The sequence below is a fragment of the Vombatus ursinus genome, unplaced genomic scaffold, assembly GCF_900497805.2.
Source record: "Vombatus ursinus unplaced genomic scaffold, bare-nosed wombat genome assembly UNPS02014768.1, whole genome shotgun sequence".
Taxonomy (NCBI): Eukaryota; Metazoa; Chordata; class Mammalia; order Diprotodontia; family Vombatidae; genus Vombatus; species Vombatus ursinus.
Genome location: NW_020954546.1, coordinates 23,839,102 through 23,859,237, shown reverse-complemented (window position 1 = coordinate 23,859,237; position 20,136 = coordinate 23,839,102). Strand labels below are relative to the sequence as shown.

Here is a 20,136-nt window from a genome sequence, read left to right as displayed (position 1 = left end):
GATGGCGGAGGCGGCGGCGGCGGCGGCGGCGGCGGCGGCCTCGCGGCGCGCGCTGCACTTCGTGTTCAAAGTGGCCAACCGCTTCCAGACGGCGCGCTTCTACCGCGACCTGCTGGGGATGAAGGTGCCGGGGGTGCGGTGCGGGGGGGCCGGGCCTGGGCCAAGGGTCACTCGCGCCCTGGGGGGGCCGCAGAGGCCGTCTAGCCCAACCTCCTCCCTTTATAGATGGGGAAACTGAGGCCCGGGGAAAGCCCGGTGACCTCTCAGCTCAGGGACCCTAGAGGCCAAATAGTCAGAGGCCTCCATTTTACAGAAAAGGAAACTGAGGCCAGGCGAGGGAAGCGACGTAACCAAGGTCAACCAGGTAGGGAACCCCGAGTCCAGCGCTCTGGTCTCTTCGGCGCGTGGTGGGCCTCTCCTTTGGTCCCCGGCAGCCCTTAGAGAAGCGGTGGGGGGTCGCCCCCATTTTACACGCAAAGAAGCCGTTCTTGGAGACGGATCGTTCTAATCGACCATCGATTTAGGGCCTAGAGAGAACATCAGGGCCGACCCGTTTTCCAGATAAGGACACTGAGGCCAACCCGGCTGCGGAGATTTGCCCCGGGTCACACCTAATAAGGGTGAGGTGGGATTGGAACCCGGGTTAAAAACTGACATTGACGGAGAGCTTTGAGGCTTGTAAAGCTTGCTCTATTGGTTATCTCCAGGTTTTAGGCCGAGAGCCCGGTGACCTCTGTCCACCTGGCCACCCGCAGTGGGCCAGGAGGCAGCCTCCAGGCATTTACTCTGTGACCTTAGCCCAGCCTCTTGACTTCTCAGCCTTATCTGTAAAAACAAAAAATTGGCATGATAATAGCGCCGGCCTGAGACAGTGTTTGTGAAGCATTTTGCAAACCTTAAAGGGCTATTTGAGTTCGAGCTGCTGTTGTTGTTATGCTATGCCTCTAAAGATTCTAAATTATAATATTAATGATTGCTTGTATTTAATGTGATCCTCTCCACAGCCCCGGGATGTAGGTGCTCCCTGTTTTACCGAAGAAACTGAGGCTGAGAGGTTAAGTGATTATCCAGCTATAAATGGCTGAGCAGAATTTGAACTCAGGTCTTCCTAACTCCAGACCTAGTGCTCTCTACACTTAGCCACCTGCTGTCTAATCTACAATTCCTTTTTTTTGTGAGGCAATTGGGGTTAAGTGACTTGCCCAGGGTCATACAGGTAGTAAGTGTTACATGTCTGAGGCTGGATTTGAACTTAGGTCCTCCTGACTTCAGGGTCGGTGCTCTATCCACTGCACCACCTAGCTGCGGGTAGAATTCTTTTTTTTTTTCCCCCAGTGGAATTCTTTACAAAGAAAACTAGCCTGTCCCCAAGGAGTTTACACTCCTAGGGGAAACAACTGCATATCAAGATAGCAGGCTATAATGGTAAGAAGACTGGAGTTGGCATCCATGGATCTGGGTTCAAATCTTGCTCCAACACTTAACAGCCTTTTGACCTCGGCCGAGCCTCTACATCTCAGTTCCCCCATCTTACAGATGAGGAGGCCTCCCTGGATGATCTGTAAGGCCTCTTCCAATTCTAAACCTGTGTATACCAATAAGTAAGTTTAAATGAATATGGAGAGACTTCTGACAGCTGGGGGGGGGGGGGCGAGAGATGCTCATCAAAGGCATTTTGTTTTGTTTTGGTTTTGGGTTTTTTTGTTTTGTCTTGTTTTGTTTTTTGAGGAAGTAGCTTGTGAGCTGAGCTTGGAAGCTAAGGACGGGGGGGTGGCTCTTGAGGCTTGGATGTTTGTTTCGAGGCACTGGAGGACTGTTTATGCAGATGCAAAGACAGGCCAGGGAGCAGCCCATGTGACCTAAGATGGAAAGGTGGATTTGAGCCATATTGTCATGAGTGAGTTTGTAGTTTGTCCTCCAGTCAGTAGGGAGCCACTGAAGATTTTTGAGCTGGGGGTGACAAGGTGAGGCCTTTGGCAGGTATATAGAGGATGGGCGCTAACAGGGAGCTCTATTGGCACTTACTGTATTCCAGGAGAGAAGTGGGGAGGGCCTGAAATGGTGGGTGGGTGAGTGTAGAGAGGCATGGGAGACACTCGAGCTGTGGAGGGAGAATTTACAAAACTTGGCGGTTGATTGGATGTGACAGGTAAAAGAGAAGAAAAAATTAAAATCGCCTCCAAGACAGTGGTTCTGAACTATCTTTTTGTTCAGGACAGTGCTTTGCTGCTGCAGTCTAGGGAGAATGAGCAGTGTCCAAGTGACTGCATGCTGAGCCCAAGTTCCTTTGCCCTAGCCGACCCTTAGGGAACCATGGCCCTAATGTGAACCTGGGTGACTCAGAGGACAGTGGTGTCCTCAGAAGATTCAAGTTTGGGGGGGGTGAGTTTAGGGGCAAAGACGAGCCCCGTCTAAGATATATTGCACTCAGGATGCCTAAGACACGTCCAGGTGGAGACATTCAGCAGGCTGTTAGCAATGTGGAACTGGCGTTTGGCAGAAAAATTAAGGTTGTGTGTGTTTAGGCGTCGTGTACGTGGAGATGATAATTGAACTCAATTCAAGGAAAGAAAAGAGAAGAAGGCCTCGAGTTCAGGGGACATCCAGAAAAGGAGACAAAGGAGGAGGAGAACCAGAGGCAGCCGGATGCTGGGAGGCAAGAGAAGAGAGAGGATCCAAGGGCACTGGGGGTATCCGTAGTATAAAGTGCAGGGAAGGCAAGAAGGGTGAGGACTGAGAAAAAGCCATCAAATTTAGGAGCTGAAAGTTCCTTGGTCACCTTTGAGAGAACAATTCAGTTAGAGTGGTGGGGTCTGAACCCTGTGTGATGTTAAGGGGTGATTGGGTGGTGAGGCTATAGAAACAGGAAGTGTAGACAACTCTCGGAGCTTAAAAGGGAAAGGGAGATGTATTAGGTGATAACTGTAGGATCAAGGGAAGGTTTTCCAATGATAGAGAAGGTAAGGGAGACGGGTGGGAAGACACTAGGAATGAGAAAGAAGAAATGATTGATGGAGATGAGAAAGGTTGTGTTGGCGTGTTTTAGAAGGAACTGACCTTGGCAAGGACAAGACCAGACTCCTTAGACACTGAGCAGAGGAGGAAAGCACAGGTGGAAATGTAGAGGGGTTTATGGTGTGTAGAGGAGATGGGGAAACTGAGGCCCAGAGAAGCCAAGTGACTTGGGACAAGTAATTTTGTTGCCTCGGGCCTGTTTCCTTATTTGTCAAATGAGGGTATTGGGGGGCAGCTAGGTGGCTCAGTGGATAGAGCACCGACCCTGGCGTCAGGAGGACCTGAGTTCAAATCTGGCCTCAGACACATAACACTAACTGTGTGACCCTGGGCAAGTCACTTAACCCCATTGCCTAGCCACGCCCCTCCCCCCAACCAAAAAAATGAGGATGTCGGGTCAGATGGCCTGTAAGGACCCTCCCGTGCTATCCCAATGATCTCACCTCCAAACCTAGTGCTCTCTCTGTTATGGTGGCTTGGGTTCAGTGGAATGAGGGACTTTCAAGGGAAGAAGCCTTTGGGATTGCCCGATCTGGCTGGAAAAATGGGAAACCAAGCCAGATGTGCATCAGAATAGTACAAGTCTGGGGTGAGGGTCTTGGTGCCAGGATATGGTTTGAAGAAGGAGGAGAGATATCCCAGCTGAAATGGAGAGGACCACTGCAGGAGACAGTAATGCTGTGTCTCCACGCCCAACCCCCAGCACAGTCTCCATCTGCCTGGAAGGCACCTCCACCTGGCCTGCCATTTAAAGATGAAGAAACTGAGGCCCAGAGAGGCCAAGGAACGTGCTTGAAGGCAGGTTGTAAAAGTCGGGCAGAACTTGGGCTCAGAGCAAACACCCCCCTGTCCAAAATGGAACTCCTCCTTTTCCCCACAAGCTTTCCCCTTCTCCCTGGCTGTGCATCTCTCTTAGTCATACCACCATCATCCCAAACATCCTGGCTCCAAATCTCAGGCTTCTTGGACTCTCCCCTCTCCCTCACCCCCACCCCCACACCCAGTTGGTCGTTGCCAAGCTCCGTCAGTTCCCTACCCTCCATATATCTTACCTTGTTCCCCTCCTTTCCACATCTGTGATGGCTGTGGCGGTCAGCCTTTCATCCTCCTCCCAGGGGATTATTCTAACGGCATCGCTGGACTTTGTGTCACCCACCCCTCCCTCTACCGGATTTTTCCCAGAGCTGCTTAAGTGATCTCCTTAACCATTGGATAAGCAGCATTGGGAAGCCTTCAGCTCCTCCTTAATACCAGAAGGATAAAATGCTTATGTCTGAGGACCCCTCCTGTGGGTGCAAGCATCCACCCATTGACTCTGGGCCTTCCCGAGGGCAGCTGTCAGGGGTTGGTGTGGCCAAGAAGTTCGTTCTTGTGATAAGTATAAGTGTCTTGGAACTTCCCTGAACTGGTGCTCGGTAGACAGGCCCAAACAGAGCCCTCCCAGCCCCCTCTGCAGGACCTGCCAAACTCCGTGCTCTGCCCAGATGACTTCAAGAATGCAGTCACCTGCCTGCCACACGAGGCCATCAGAGCCCTCTTGGTCTGCCTCGAGCCACCTCTCTGGCCCTGTTTCATATTCTCATGTTTCAGGCCATCTGTGCTCCATTGGGACTGAGCCACCCCGTGCCCCAGGCTAGCCCAGGCCCCCTCCACCTCCCAGCATCTCTTTCCTCCGCCTCATCTGCCTGTGGAAAGCCTTGCCTCTGAGGCCTACCAGGTCTCCCCTAATGCCATTCACCTGCCACCTCTCCCCCAAGCTCTCCTTGATCTCATCTTCTTAGGTATTTTTCTCATTCTAATTCGTATCATACTTGATTGTGTGCTAACTCTTGCCCACCTATTGAACTATGAATCCCATCAAACTCTGCCAGTCCAATTCTTACCCTGCTGGACTGTCAGACTCCCCCTGAAGCCCCATCCCCCTCCAGACGTGTTCTCACCGTCTTTGCTGCCAGACCATCACCTTCTGAACTTCCTTTGTTTTTGTGATTTGTATGTGGCCATCTAATCTCCTCAAGAAGAAGCAGCCCTAAGGGCCAGGGCCAAGCTTTCACCCTTCCCATCCCCACCTCCAAATAGCACCTAGCACAAGGCCTTATACGTCCTAGGTTCTCGGCCCACAGTTGGGATGGAACTTCATACTTTCAAAAAATGTTGACAGTCCCTTCCAGCCCAGAGATGTTTTACTCTGCTGGGAGAGTTGGCACAGGGGTGGAAGACTGCGAGAAGTGGAATGTAGCAAAGGTGGAAGTCATAGGAAGAGCTATCCCCTTGTCCCCTCTACTGCACAAAAGCACACACATGCACACATTCATATTTATCCAAAGAATGATCCCACCCACATTTCTCTCTCCCAACTCTGGGTGTCCATGAACCTGTAATATTTCCCCTGCACCTCAGCTGCTGCCTGCCCAGGTAAAGATCTAGACAAGAAAGGGCAGTGGTCCGGGCAGGAAAGTTTTCGGATTGGCCATATGGAGCACACACACAGCCTGGTGGCTAACACTTATTTCCTTACAGATCCTGCGGCATGAGGAATTTGAGGAAGGCTGCAAGGCTTCCTGTAATGGGTAAGTCACTTTTTATTTTTGTGTCAGTTATATTTCCCAGTGTATCCCTTCCTACCTTCCAGAGAGCCATCCCTGATTACAAAAAAAAAGCTGGAAATAGTTCAGCAAAAGTAAACAGCCCTCCAACCTATGCAGCATTCCACACCCGTAGTCCCCTACCTCAGGGGTCATGCTATTTCTTAATGATGTCATTTCCTGTTCAGAAATCTTTAGTGTCTGCTTATGACAAAGATTCTTCATCATTTTTTGTCCTAGACCCCTCTGGCAGCACCTGATGAAGCCTGGGGACCCTTTTTCTCAATCCTGAAATAAAATATATAGGGTTACAAAAGAAATCAATTATATTGAAATAGAGTTGTCAAAATATTTTTAAGAACAAGTTCATGGACCCCAGGTTAAGAACCCTGATCTGTCACCGCGAGGATAAAATACAAGCCCCAAATACTAAGCATTTGAAATCCGTTGAAGTTTCACGGCTGCCTATTCCTGAGACTTCTCTTGTGTTAGTCCCCACTAACCCATGCTGCCGTGTTCCAGCCAGACTGAGCTGAGCTCCTCTCTGAATTTGGCATCACGTTCCATCGCTAAAGCAGCATTTATTAAGCAATGTGCTGTGTCCTTTGCTCAGCACCGCACCTGCCAGACAAAAGAGAGGCCATTCTTGCCCTCACAGTCTAGCCAAGGGGAAGGCAAAGTGTGTATGTAGGTAGATGCAAAACAGAGGGAAGATGGTTTGGGGAAGGCACCCGCAGCTGAGGCCATGAGGAAAGACTTGTTTAGAATGTGTTGTCCGCCCTGAGCCTTGGAGGAAACCTGGGGGCCTGAGACTGTGAAGGAGGGAGGGCATTCTAGGCAGGGAATGTTGTGTGTGAGGGATGGGATGGGACCAAAGAGTCTGGGAAAGGGGATAACTTATATTAAGTTGGGAAAGGGAGATTGGGCTAGTTGTGAAGACGTCCTGGAAAGAGCCCAGGATTTGAGGGCAAAGGACCTTGACCTTGGTCAGCCCCAGCTCTGCTCCTTACTCCTTGGATCACCTTGGGCCACTCACTTCACCACTGTGGGCCTCAGTTTCTCCATCTGTAAAATGAAGGGGTTGGCTGGACAACCTCTAGAAGATAACATTCTAACTCTAGATCCGGATCTCATCTCTTTGCCTTCTCACAAGCCGTCCATTCCCCTTGTGCGGCCTGTGCTCCATCCTTATCCCCACCTCTTCGATTCTCTTTGATTTCTTCAAGATTCAGCTCAGATTATCACCAGCTCAGTGAAGATGTGGTCCAGGGCTCTCTGTGGGTGGGTGGGTGGGTGTTCTTTCCCTCCTGTTTACATGCTGTTATCCAGCCCAGCTTGTTAAGGGCAGGGCCTGATTTTCATGTGTTTGCTTTTGTGTCCCAAGTAGACAGTGCCTTGCACACTGTAGGTACTTAACTAAATGTTAATTGATTCGGTTCTTCTTAGCTCCCTTGGGTTCTGAATCTTTACAGGTTCATCATTTGAGTGAATAGGTAAAAAGCACTCTCCTTCCAAGTGACCAATTTTTATGGAAACAAGTAAGCCCTTGATGACCACTGAGCGTCTTCTTTTGGAGCTGGATAACAAGCCAGTGACTCTCAATGTTAGATTTTAAGATTTCTGTCCCAATCAGGGGTCACAGCTGTGAACAGCAAATCTTCAAGTGTATTTCCCAAGCTATTGTCTTTGGGACTTGTTTAACATATTAGAAACCAAGCAATTTTTAAACACGGTGCTTTTCCTGGATCCACTGGGGCTGCACTGTCTGTGGTGTAGGAGCTTGCATCATAGCTGCTGGGTCCCAGGAAGCTGGAGGTAGGTTTTCCTGTTGTCACTGTCTGTTGGCTCTGTTTCCAGGCCTTATGATGGGAAGTGGAGTAAAACTATGGTGGGCTATGGGTCTGAAGACAATCACTTTGTCGCAGAGCTGACCTACAATTACGGCATTGGTGACTACCGGCTTGGCAACGACTTCCTGGTAAGGGTCACAAACTTCCCGTGTGGTTTTTACTGCAGCATTTCTCAAGGAGGGGGACTGACGTTGGTTCAGGTGCTGGGTCGATGACCCTGGCTGTGCCTGGATGGCCCTGGGCTCTGAGCTGAGCGGTTCTGCCCCCTGCAGCGAACTTGGCAGGCACCTTGGGAAGAGGGGACCAGGAGAGACACCTGTATGACCATGGGGGACCACCCACAATGCCTCAGGCAGGTCTCCTCTGAGCTGGAACCCTTCAGTTAATTAAGCTTTCCAGGAATGGGCAGGGCACCCACACGTTACCTTTACTGTCCACCACAGAATTTCCTGAGCACCCTTCCTACTCCAGCTCTTCTCTCCACCTTGCTATATCCTCTGCAATCAGTTAGCAATGCCTGCTGTATGCCAGGAGCTGGACAAAAATGAAACCACCACTGCTGTCAATATCTACCTATTTTAAATGCATACACAGAAGAGTTACAAGGCAGGGAGGGAGCAAGGCCTCTGGCAGCTGGGGGGAATCAGGAGAGACTTCAGGGAGAAAAGATAGCACCCACATCAAGTCTTGAAGGAAGAAAGAGATGCCCAGAGTGGAGGTGATAAGGGAGAGCATTCTAGGCATGGGGCACAGCCTGGGCGAAGGCGCCTCAGTGGGCACCTCACGGACAGCTAGGGGTGAGAACAAGGCCGGTGTCTCCTTCATCTCCCTTGGGGGGCTGGATGGGTCGCAGATGGTTGCATTTCACAGAATCAGGTGGACAGGACCCCAGCATCCATTTGTCCAACCCGCACCCCAAAGAAAATCCACCCTGCTCTGCATCCAGCAGTCAGCCAGCCTCTGCAGGGTGATCTTTGGGCTGAAGAGAAGACCTCCCCAGGCAGCTCCTGACTGTCCAGAAACTGTTCCGGGCGTGAGGCCCAAATCGGCCTCTCTGGGGCTGAGGAGAGCTGACCTGACCCCTCCTCCCCACAAGTGCACCCCCAGAGCCCTCTCTTGCCTCAGGCTCAGTAGCCAGCGCCTAGAGTAAAGGAAGCCTTAGGCCCTAATTGTAATTGCAGAAGCATGCTCTATACTTCTGAGGGACGGAGGCAGGCAGTCATTGAGCTGCTTTTCCCTTCTTTGTAGGCCAGGTGCTTCTTCCATCTGCCCTCATGATACCTGGGGAGGGGTGGCCAGGCCTTGGGGCAGCACCCCACCTCCCTTGATCCCACACTGCGGGTTCTCTCTTCTGGTCCTCGTTGAACCCCCCTCACTGGGTGCAGGCAGTTTTGAAGCATCTGCTGTGTGGACTGGCCCTGGGAGAGGTGCTGGGGATACAAGGAAGAGAATGACACAGTCCCTCCTCACAGTGCGCTTACATGATAATGAGGGAGAGCACGAGGACGTGACATAGGGAGTAGTTAACTCTCCCACCATGGTGGCTCTGGGGAAGGAGCTTCCCCTAGAGTCAGAGAGGCATGGCCTTGGTTTCCCCGTCTGTAAAATGGGGGGGATGGACTAGAATAATCTAACCTCTGAGCTCCATTCCAGCTCTAACTTTGTGAACCCGGCTGGACGGTTCTTTCTACCAGTGACTGACTCTGGGATAGAACGATCCCACCAGTGCCAGTTGGACGCTGCTGCCCAGCCTGCTTTGATTTAAACCGAGGGAACGCGGTCGTCGTCGTCCCAGAGGGGCGTGGCAATGCCACTGCTGGGGCACCAGCAAGGATTGAGCTGGGAGGAGCCCTGGAACGGGTCCCCCCTGTGGATCCAGTGCCCTTCTCCAAAGGAGAGTTTGCTTTGCAGCTGTCTCTCATTGAACAGGAACTACAGAGGAATTCAGAGATGTCCCAACCCTTAGGAGCAATATCACTTGGGCTTCTTCCATGAGGGCTCTCAGTCCCCTCCTTAGCCTGATCCTTCCTGACAGTTCCCCCTGTCACTGTAACCTGTGTCTGGCTTCTTTTAAAGCAGGGCTTACGTGAGACGGAAGCAGGGAGGGAGGGAGGCCCCTATAGGGAGACTGCAAATTTCTGACCTGACTCTTTGATCATCTGGTGAGGCTTGCCTGCATCCTGACTGAGACATGGGCAGAGCAGACACCAGTGCACTGCTTGGAGAAGAATTATGTGGAGAGCAGGAATCACAAGTCCACATTTTCTTTTTTTGTTTTTACTGATTTCTTTGGTTGAGGGAACTCCTGGTGAAGAATCCATCCCAGTCGCCTGACTTTGTAAGCGCTGTGTGTGACTGGTACAGGGTTCAGGGAATGAAGCAAGGCGCTCCCATTGTGACCGAGGCCTAATTGGGTACAGAGTAGTCGGGGAGCGCAGGCCACACTGATGGACTGCAGAGGAGGGAGGGAGGGGCAAGATGCAGACCTGGAAGACTGACAGTACCTCTTCTAGAGATGGGAACTTTGGAAGGAAGTGATGACAAGTTTGTGTGCGGCTGGGCTAAGTTTGAGGCACCTCCAGTCCATCCCATTTGAAATGTGCGGGAAGCATCGGTGATGCCGAGTTGAAGAAGCAGGCAACTCTGTAGCTTCATTGTCACCACACTGCTCATGATGAAATGGGAAGAGTGACGTGGCTTGTCAAGGTCACAAAGCCACGATGGTCAGAGTCAGGACTTGAACCAAACACTTCCTGAGTTGAAGTCTCCATCTGCTGCACCAGACACCTCTCAGGCCTGTACTTTCAAGGCGGGGAAAACTGACTATGGAAAGTGGTACAACCATTTCTCAAGGGATTTTTAAAGTTCTGCGAGAATCTCCTCGGTATTGGACAGCTTACCTTTCTTTTTGTTTGATAGATGGGCTGACTTTTCCAGGTCTTTTCCCTGGGATTCACCAAAATTTGTCTTTTGGACAGTCTCTCTAACTGCTTATAATCAGAGGAGGGAAATTCTTCAGTGCCAACAAATTTAAACTGAGATGAAATCAGAACTGCCAGTCACAGGGTTTTGCCTTATCTTGCTCTGTAAATGAAATGAGTGTCTTATCAGGATAGCAATCAGATGGAGTCACCCTGGTATGTTTTTGTCCCAGGGCCTCACACTGGTCTCCAGCCAGGCTGTCACTAATGCCAAGAAGTTGGAGTGGCCACTCCATGAGGTTGCTGAGGGAGTTTTCGAAACTGAAGCCCCAGGAGGATATAAGTTCTATTTAAAGAACCACAGTCAGCCCCCATCAGGTACTTACGCTGGCAGGAATGACTCTGCCTGACTGTGCCGTGCCTAGCATCACCCCTCCCACCTCAGAAGGGCCGAGAGCAAAGTGAAGAAGGCCCCAGAGGACCCAGTGGATGGGAGGTAACTGCAGGGCCATCACACAGGCCTCTGGGTGAGGAGTCAGAATGGCGGGAGGGCACATCACACACTGGGGGGTGTTTCTACCCACTGGCTTTGCTCACGCAGGAGCCAGGCTGTCTCCGAGTCTCAGGCTCTGTCCCAGGAGGCATTTCTGCTCTCCTTGGCCTCTTCACCTCCAGGTTCTTGTTCACAAGTTGGGCCTAAGCCAACAAATTGATGTGTTGGGAGGGTCTGTGTACCCACTGGTCCTATCTAAGCTGTCTGTTTTTCACCTTGTGGATAGAGTTGTTTGGTGCCAATCCACCAACCATTTAAGCACCTACTCAGTGCTGGGCACCCTGAATCTGAAGAGAAGAGAAATAGGAGTCAGCCTCAAGGGCTTGGCCCAAAGTCAGCCTATGTGTCAGGGAGATCCAGGCCACTACCCTGGTCTCACTCTAAGCCCCTCTCAGAGTGTCCCTAACTTCTTGCAGCCTCTCCTTCCCATCCATTCCTCCAGTACTGGGTCCCCTGTTGTCAGTCTGGCCTTCTTGCCCCTCCACCTTAATCAATCCTTTGGGAAGGCACAGCAAGTACCTGGACCCAGGTGGTGAAGCAGGGAGAAGAACAGATAGTGGGGACATGAGGGGTCGGGGGCATGGACTCAGTGGTCCTGTTGCTTGCACTGATTATGTGTGATTAGGCTGGGACTTCTGGAAAGAGGGACAGTCACCAGAAAGTAGCACATGGCACAAGAAGGCAAGAACTGCATGCAGGTAATAATGAATGTTTCTGGTCCACAGACCCAGTGCTGAAAGTGACCTTGGCTGTGTCTGACCTGTGCACGTCCCTCCACTACTGGTCAGACCTGCTGGGGATGACGGTTTATGAGAAGGATGGAGAGCAGCAAAGGGCTGTGCTGGGCTATGCGGACAGCCAGGTGAGCGGCGCCGGGCCAGGCTGGGCCAGGCCAAGCCTGTGTGGGAGCACTCTTAGCCAGCAGACTGGGGAGGGTCAGTCTGCATCCTGAAATGGACACCTCTTGGTTCTTTTCAGTGCAAGCTGGAGTTGCAAGGCATCAAGGGAACAGTGGATCATGGCACAGCCTTTGGGAGGATTGCTTTCTCCTGCCCAAAGAAAGAGGTAGTGAAAGGCTCCAGGTCTGCCTTATCTGCATGTTCTCTTTGGCCCATGCTGGCCTGTAGTCTCCTCCCCAGGAATTTGGGCTCTGCCCTGGAACCTTCCTCAGTTTGGGGAGGCTTTGGCCTTGCCTGGCCTAGTTCCAGCCTCTACAACACTGCTTGGCTATCTCTAACCAGGCTACCTTGCACATCTGCCCCCTTCCCCTTCCCTGTCTCTTGGTCTGAGGTACCGAGATGTCCTGGTTTGCTTTTGCACCTTGCCTTGCCCCACCCCACACCCTCATTAGAGCACCACTTCTTCATCACGCTTTCCAGTTGTCCTGTGCGTGGCCGAGATACTGAAAGCAAACAAAGGGAGCCACGGTTCTCTCCCCTCTGTTTGACATTTGTCTGCCCCGACTGGCAGGGACCTTGTGCAAGGCACAGCTCATGACCCCAAGCCACTTGTGTGTCTTTCTTTTTCTGAAGTTACCAGACATAGAAGCATTGATGAAAAAGGAGAACCAGAAGATTCTGACCCCCCTAGTTAGTCTGGACACACCTGGGAAAGCAACAGTCCAAGTGGTTATTCTGGCCGACCCGGTAAGTAGGAGTAGTTGCACTCAGAAAAGCTTGGGCAGGGCCTAGTGGGGCCGGGCCGGGACAGGGAGCTGCCCTGGGCCACAACCCTGACCCTTTGTTGACATATTTAGGATGGACATGAGATTTGTTTCGTTGGAGATGAAGCATTTCGAGAACTTTCCAAGATGGATCCAAACGGGAACAAATTGTTGGATGATGTGAGTCTTGTTTCTCTTCTGGAGCCACGTCCCCTTTTGCTCCCCTTGTCCCAGGGCGCCTTGGACTACATTGGGATGGAGTGACTTATGTCAGGGTGCCCTGGTTCTGACTTTAAAAACCATGCCTTCAGGTCTAGGCAGCAGAGATAGCCAGGTCTGTTGCTTGATTGGGGTGACAGCAAACTGCCAATGTGGAGGATGCCAGCAAGGGATTTTTTCCAGACTTGGTCCATATTGTAAGAACATCCAGGAGTTCATAGCTGTTCATATATTGAGCCTTAAAGCCATTTTCTCTCACCATCCCCCAGGCCTGGCTTGCTCCCCCTTCCTCCTTTCTGCCTCCTGGTTTCTTTCCTTTAAGCCCCAGTTCCCCTTAATTGGAGCACCTTCCCCTTCCTCTGTTGATAATGTCCGATTTATCCTGTCTAGAGCTTGTACATTCATATTGCCTGCTGCTCCTGTGACTTCTGAGAGTAGGGACTGTCTTTGCCTTTCTTTGTATTTCCAGCACTTACACAATGCTTGGCACATAGTAGGTGCCTGGTCAATTATTATTGATCCGATTTGATGCCAGGGAGGAGAACATGAGGTTGAGTCTCATGAGCATTTAGTATTTTTAATACTTAATTGATATCTTTTTTGATACCATTCATTTTCATATACCCATTCCCCTTTCCTTCCCCAGAAAGCCATCTTTGAAGAAGAAAAATCAGTTCAACAAAACTAACCACCATCTCAATTGAATCTAAAAGTGTATTCTGTGTTCCTCACCCGTAGTCTCCCATCTCTGCAATCTCTGCAAGTGAGGGAGGGAGGTGCCTCTTCTCCCCTGTTCTCTGGGGCCCAGCTTGGTCATTAATTACACAGTGGATAGTGTCCAGTTTTTGCTTTACTGTTCTTTGCGTTTACATTATGCCTCCCATATGTGAGAGCTGGCGGAGGGGGATGGTGGTCAATAGTACCACATAGCCCCTCCAGCCAGTCACCTCCCTAACTTCTCAGCTGGGGAGCACTTCATTCAAGTCCAGTGGGGGCTGGTTTTTTATTTTCTCTGTTATAACCGCTGTCTTCCCCAATTCTCTTTGCATAGGCAATGGCAGCAGACAAAAGCGATGAATGGTTTGCTAAACACAAAATACAGAAGCCTTCTGGGTAACGGAAGACATCATTTGAACAAAGACTTGTGCTGTTCAGCCCAGTTCCCATCCAGCGCTAGAAATATGGTGTTTTCAAGTGCTCCCGTTCCTTGGGAAGCCCAGGGGCGTAGCCTGCAATTGCCTTTTGGGGAAGAGGAAACAGTCTAACTGAAATTTAAATTCCAGATCTTTAAAGTCTTCTCCTCCTTTCATATGTCCACCATCTTGATCACGGATTCAAGCTGCTCTACCAACTGGTCTGTGTGTATTGCTGGTGGGACAGGTTCTGCTCAGGATTTGCCAGTACTTTAGAAATAGAGACTTTCCCCAGGAACTGGAAGACACCCATCTGGGCAGATACTCTGACCAAGGCAGATGCTAGGGCCTGCTGGTAGAGCTCTATCACATTTACTGAAATGTCAAATCTGATTCTTAAGCAATGAAGGACACAGGTTAGCCACCCCAAAAATAATAAGCCGCTGTTAAGTAGGAGATTCATAAGTAGAGAGTGGAGAAGGGATAAAGAATTTTGGAGCTTGAACCTAAGGGTCAGGTGATTTGGCCTGTCTTCCTTTTCACTTTTCAAACTTGTGGAGGGGCCAAAGGACAACGGAATGTCCTTATTGGATTGCTTTAAATGATTTAGGTGGTGTTGGACCTTAAATTCAGCTTCCCTGTGATTTGTGGAGGTGTTTCCGCCTCTGTTTGGTACAACTGAGCATGGAGATTTTATTTCACACTAATTGCTCGGTTGACTGGGATTGGCTTTGTCCATTTCAAAAAAAAAGGAAAAAATTCCCCAAAATTAGACTGTGCTTATAATAAGTCCATCTGACTCTTAGGCTCTGGAATTAAAGCAGTGATGGCTTAATTACTTTAGTAAAGAGGCTAGATTGGGGATAGGGAGGGAGGCTGACTCCAGAAGAGACTAATCCCAGAACCAGATGTTAAGCTTTGAACTATAAGCCTTTACTCGCCACCCAGAGCTGGGATTTGAAGAGAACACCCTGACCAAATAACCACCTTACCTCTGCTTTTGAGTATTAGTAGCCTTGGGAAGATTTTCACTCATCCCAGCAACTCCTAATATACATTTCAAATTAATTATACAGTTGTAATCTTGAAGCTATCTGAGCATTCAGAAAGCCATTGAGAAATCCGGCTTTTTCCAGGAGAACAGATTGTACATTTTCTTCTTTCATGCTTTGTTATTTTTTCTGCTTAATGATTAGATTACATTTTCTGTGGGTAAAGAAATTGTTTACATAGACCTTGAATTATCAAATAAATTTCCTTCTCAGTGTCTGGTTTCTTCAGTTCCTTCTTTCTATCCTAAAGCTTTTCCCCAACACCTTGTCCTGAATTGTTCAGACTAAAGTAGGTGCACCAGTCAGTGTAGTGGGCTGATATGTGGCTGCACCCCCATTCTTTATGTGCCTTGGCTTGTGGTGAGGATACAGGACAAAGGGCACCTACACATGATGTCATTAGCTTGTTAGGCCGGTGGAATGTAATATTTACAGCAAAGGTTAATGGTAAAACACCCCGACAGTATCAGCTCTTAACTTACTTCATCGCTCCTTTGTCTAATACTCCAGTGATGTGATGACTCTGATTCTGTACAGGCTTAAAGTACATCTTATTTTTTTATCGAGGAAGTTGAGTGTTTGAGGTCCTTAGTAACTCTTTAGCCAGAAAGAACCTCAAAAACCAATTCCTATCTAAGGAGAAGCAGTTGGAAGATGGAAAAGCCAAGGAGCTGATAGATCATTTCTACTCATTGGTCACAGGGTGGTTTTATTATTTGATGTATAATATAGGCCTGTCTCCTAGTCATACAAGAACAGACATAAATACATTTCAAAAATAAACATCCATAGGTTCACCTCTGTTGACTCAGGAGAATGTTCTGTATTCAGAGTTAGATGGTGGGGCGTTGGATAGAACACCAGCCCTGGAGTCAGGAGAACCTGAGTTCAAATCTGCCATCAGAAACATACTAGCTGTGTGACCCCGGACAAGTCACTTAACCCCAATTGCCTTATCAAAAAAAAAAAAACCGACTAAGGCTAGATGAGATGTTTAAGAGGGATTGTAGCTAGCCCTTTCAGCTCCCTCTGCTCTGCCCTGCCTACTTATCTCTGGAAATGAGAGAATCAGACTTCATTGACCCCCTTCTGGGTCCAGTACTTGCAGCTCTCCTCACTCCCTACAACTGAACCCAATTTGGGTCTGTCAGTGATTTCAGGAAAAGGGGAAGCCAGTGTGCCCATGACTCCATAAACAGGCCACTACACAGATTTCTGAACAGAAGAGACAATTCCGTGTTTTGAGGAATCAGATTTTGAGAGGTAGAAAGGACCTCAATGGCCCCCTAGTTCAACCCATTCCCAGAAGGAATCTGAGCTTCAACATGACCTACAAGTGACTGTAGGCTCTGCCCGAAGACATCCAGCAAGGGAGGAGGCTAGGATGGCGGCCTGTCCCAGCTCGACAAATAACGCACATTTATGCAAAGCTGGGAGGGACCAACAGCCAACGCTTGGTGGTGGAGCCTTGGATCGAAGTGCTGGATCACGGCATAGGAACCAAACTAATGATTTCATTGGCTCCTGCATTCCCCAAGTGAGGAGGCCACCAGGGCAGCTCGTCATCGTCTCTGCAACTGCCTGAAGAGCATGCTCGCTCCTAGAGCAGAACCAGGCCAAAATGTAATGGAGAAATGTGTAACAACGTTAGTTGTTTTAATTTGTTATTTTTCTAAGTCAATGTGTGGCCAGTAGGGATCTGTTTCTGAGTCTGAGACCATTAGCTTAGAGCACTGAGAGGTGAAGAGATAGGTGGAGCAATGGTTAGAGCACCAGGCCTGGAGTCAAGAAGACCTGAGTTCAAATCCAACCTCAGGCACTTATCAAGCTGTGTGACCCTGGGAAGTCACTGGAGCTCTGCCTCAGTTTCCTCAACTATAAAATGGAGATAATAGCACCTACTTTCCAAGGTGCGTGAAGATTAAATGAGATGTTTTTGGTGCCTGGCACATAATGGGTATGTAATCGATACTTGTTCCCTCACCCAGGAGTGCACAGCTGATAGGCTTGAGGTTGTTATGGTTCTAAGAGTCCAACTTTCCGTGATGCCACACAACTTCTGAGTCATAAGATGAAATCAAAGCTATTCCCTGCTGACTTTATTCCAGAGACCAAAAAGGAACAATCTTTGATATAGACTATATTTGGTAATTTCACACATTCTGTTTTAAACACTTCTAGCTAGTTTAAATTTTCAAAACCACATTTCTTTGACTTGGCTGTCCCTCACACTAACATAGAGTCCATGAATCATATCGATGCCAAATTTTTTTTTCCACTTAATAGTATTTTTTCAATTACACATGTAGGTGGTTTTCAACATTCACTTTTATAAGATTTTGAGTTCTAAATTTCCACCCCACCAAGACAGCAAGTAATTTGGTATAGGTTATATGACGTATATATATACATATATATACACAATCATATTAAACATTTCCATATTAGTCATGTTGTGAAAGAAGATGAATCAGAACAAAAGGAAAAAAACATGAGAAAGAAAAAGCAAAGAATAGTTTACTTGTATCTGCATTCAGACTCCATAGCTCTTTGGATATGGATAGGATTTTCCATCATAAATCTTTTGAAATTGTCTTAGATGATGATGTATTGCTGAGAAGTCTATCAAAGTTGGTCATTGCTCAATGTTTCTGTTACTGTGTACAACATTCTCCTGGTTCTGCTCATTTCACTCAGCATCAGTCCATACAAGTCTTTCCCGGTTTTTCTGAAGTCTGCCTGCTCATCGTTTCCTATAGCACAACAGTATTCCATCACAATCATCTGCCACGACTTGTTCAGCCATTCCCCAATTGATTGGCATCCCATCCCCTCAATTTCCAATTCTTTGCAACCACAGAAAGAGCTGCTATAAATATTTTTGTACATGTGGGTCCTTTTCCCATTTTTATGATCTCTTTGGCATACAGACCTAGCAGTGGTATTGCTGGGTCAAAGAGTATGCACAGTTTTATTGCCCTTTGGGCATAGTTCCCAATTACTCTCCAGAATGGCTGGATCAGTTCACAACTCCACATTAGTGTTCCAATTTCCCCACATCTTCAACATTTATCATTTTCCTTTTCTGTCGTATTAGCCAATCTGATATGTAGGAGGTGGTACCTCAGTTATTTTAATTTGCATTTCTCTAATCAGTAATTATTTAGAGCATGTTTTCATATGACTATAGAGAGCTTTGATGTCTGCATCTGAAAACTGCCTGTTTATATCCTTTGACCGCTTATCAATTGGAGATGCTAAATTCTTAATGTTAAGTGACCGATATATATACTGAGTGTGGAATTAGGAACGGTTGTTTTCCCCTCCTAGCCCTACAAACATAGGGAGTGGGTACACTGGGTAAAATAAAACTCCATTTCAGTCACCGTGGGCCCTGTGAAGACAAGGAGCACTTCTCTGTGGGGGATTTGGGTGTTAAATAGCTACTATTTGTTGCAAAAGGGCCCCAAACTGGGGCCCACCCAGGCCTGCTTTAAAATGGGGTGGCAGAGGAACAGCCTGACTCTTCTAAGCATTATGGTGTCCATCGGTCACAGTCCAGTCCATTTTTGGCCCTTAGCCATAGTGGCTGTCAGGATTCTATGACCAGAGGGGAGGCTTCCCTCCCTCAAAGGCAGTAGAATTCCTTTGAAAACAATCTTGCTTTTCAGGTCACATTCAGTGACAGAGATCCCAGCATTTAAAGATACAAGACTTCTATGTTCCTAATCTCTACCTAGAAAGAGACAGACCAGCACTAAGTCATTTGTTTCCATGGCCATAGAAAGCACAGGGGGTCCTCCCTGTTTTGCAGGTCCCAAGGGGAGTTGGGCCCACTTGCTCCTCAAAGGGGAGGGACCTGTATAGTCGCCTGATCGGCAAAGTTCTAAAAGTCTCCAGTGGGCCTGACTTTGGACTTCTTTGTCTGCCATGGGGGAAAGGAGGGTTAATAAGGCTGGTCACTTTTGTGGGCATCCTTCTGTGATCACACATTCACTGTGGCAACAGTAGTCAGTTTGGGAAAATGCTGCAGTGGGGAACCCTAGGTTTCGACAGGTCTATTTCCCTGTGAATGTTTTTATGAGGCTTTGTATCCATCCCTTGTCCTAGCTAGCCCCTGGAAGGGTGCATGGGTGTATGGAACTTTATCACTAACTGAAGAATTGATGGGATTCCAGCTTGGGCACATTCATCTTTGCTTAGATGTGCCATCCCAGGGAAGATTTTGTTTTGGGACAAATCCCACACGTAAACCAAGCAAAATCAAAAGTGAATGGAGCAAAATTATTTGAGAAGACACTCCCAACTCACCCTGCTTTGTGGAGGTGGGAAGTCTGCAGGTGCTACACGTGGCACTTCAGACATTTTCAATGCATCTATCCGTTGTGCTGATTTCTTTTTCCTCTTTAAAAAAATGCTATGTTTACCCAGCAAAAATGAGCATGCTCTTTCAGGGGAGGAGATGGATATTCAATGACATAGGGAACTTCCAAACCTTCCTCATAAAAAGACCAGAGCTCAACAGAAAATTTGATCTTCAAATAGAAGACTCAAGAGAGACATAAAAAGGTAAACGGGACAGAAAGAAACAACATGTTATTAATAAGGGTAAAGTGTTTACATCCCTACAAGAGAAGATGACACTTGTAACCCTTGAACACTGTATTGTTATTACACCATGTTAAAGGGGTATACATAAAGGGGGTGGGTATAAGTTGACTTTGATGTAATGATAAAAAAAAATCTAATCAAGTGGGTTAAATGGATCCAAGTAAGTGCATTAATCTGATCTAAGAAAATGTACTGAGAGAAAAGGAAAGGAGGAGGCAGACAAGGGTAAATTACATTACAGAAAAAGACACAAAAACCTATTACGGCAGAGGGAAAGAAGGGAGGGAGATGAGCATCGTTTGAACCTTACTGTCATCAGATTTGGCTCAAGAAGGGAATAACATAATCAGTTAGGTACTAATATTGATAGATTTAACCCTTTCTCAGCAATATCAAGGATCTAAGATATCTCCAAAGGTCTCATGATGGAAACTGCTATCCACATTCAAAGAAAGAACTATGGAGTTTCAATGCAGATCAAAGCATACTATTTGCTATTTTTTTCTTCTGTTGTGTTTTGTTTCCTCTTTCTGG

General features: G+C 48.2%; 1 protein-coding gene across 1 annotated transcript; it reads left to right on the top strand.

Annotated features, from left to right (window-relative positions):
- Position 1: 1 nt before the first annotated feature.
- On the top strand, positions 2-15,206 carry GLOD4 (glyoxalase domain containing 4). The gene is made up of 9 exons (XM_027861990.1): positions 2-124; positions 5,536-5,585; positions 7,458-7,578; positions 10,605-10,749; positions 11,650-11,786; positions 11,903-11,989; positions 12,457-12,570; positions 12,681-12,767; positions 13,858-15,206. The coding sequence occupies exons 1-9, from the start codon at positions 2-4 to the stop codon at positions 13,921-13,923; spliced, it is 930 nt and encodes a 309-aa protein (XP_027717791.1). The 3' UTR covers positions 13,924-15,206.
- Positions 15,207-20,136: the final 4,930 nt, after the last annotated feature.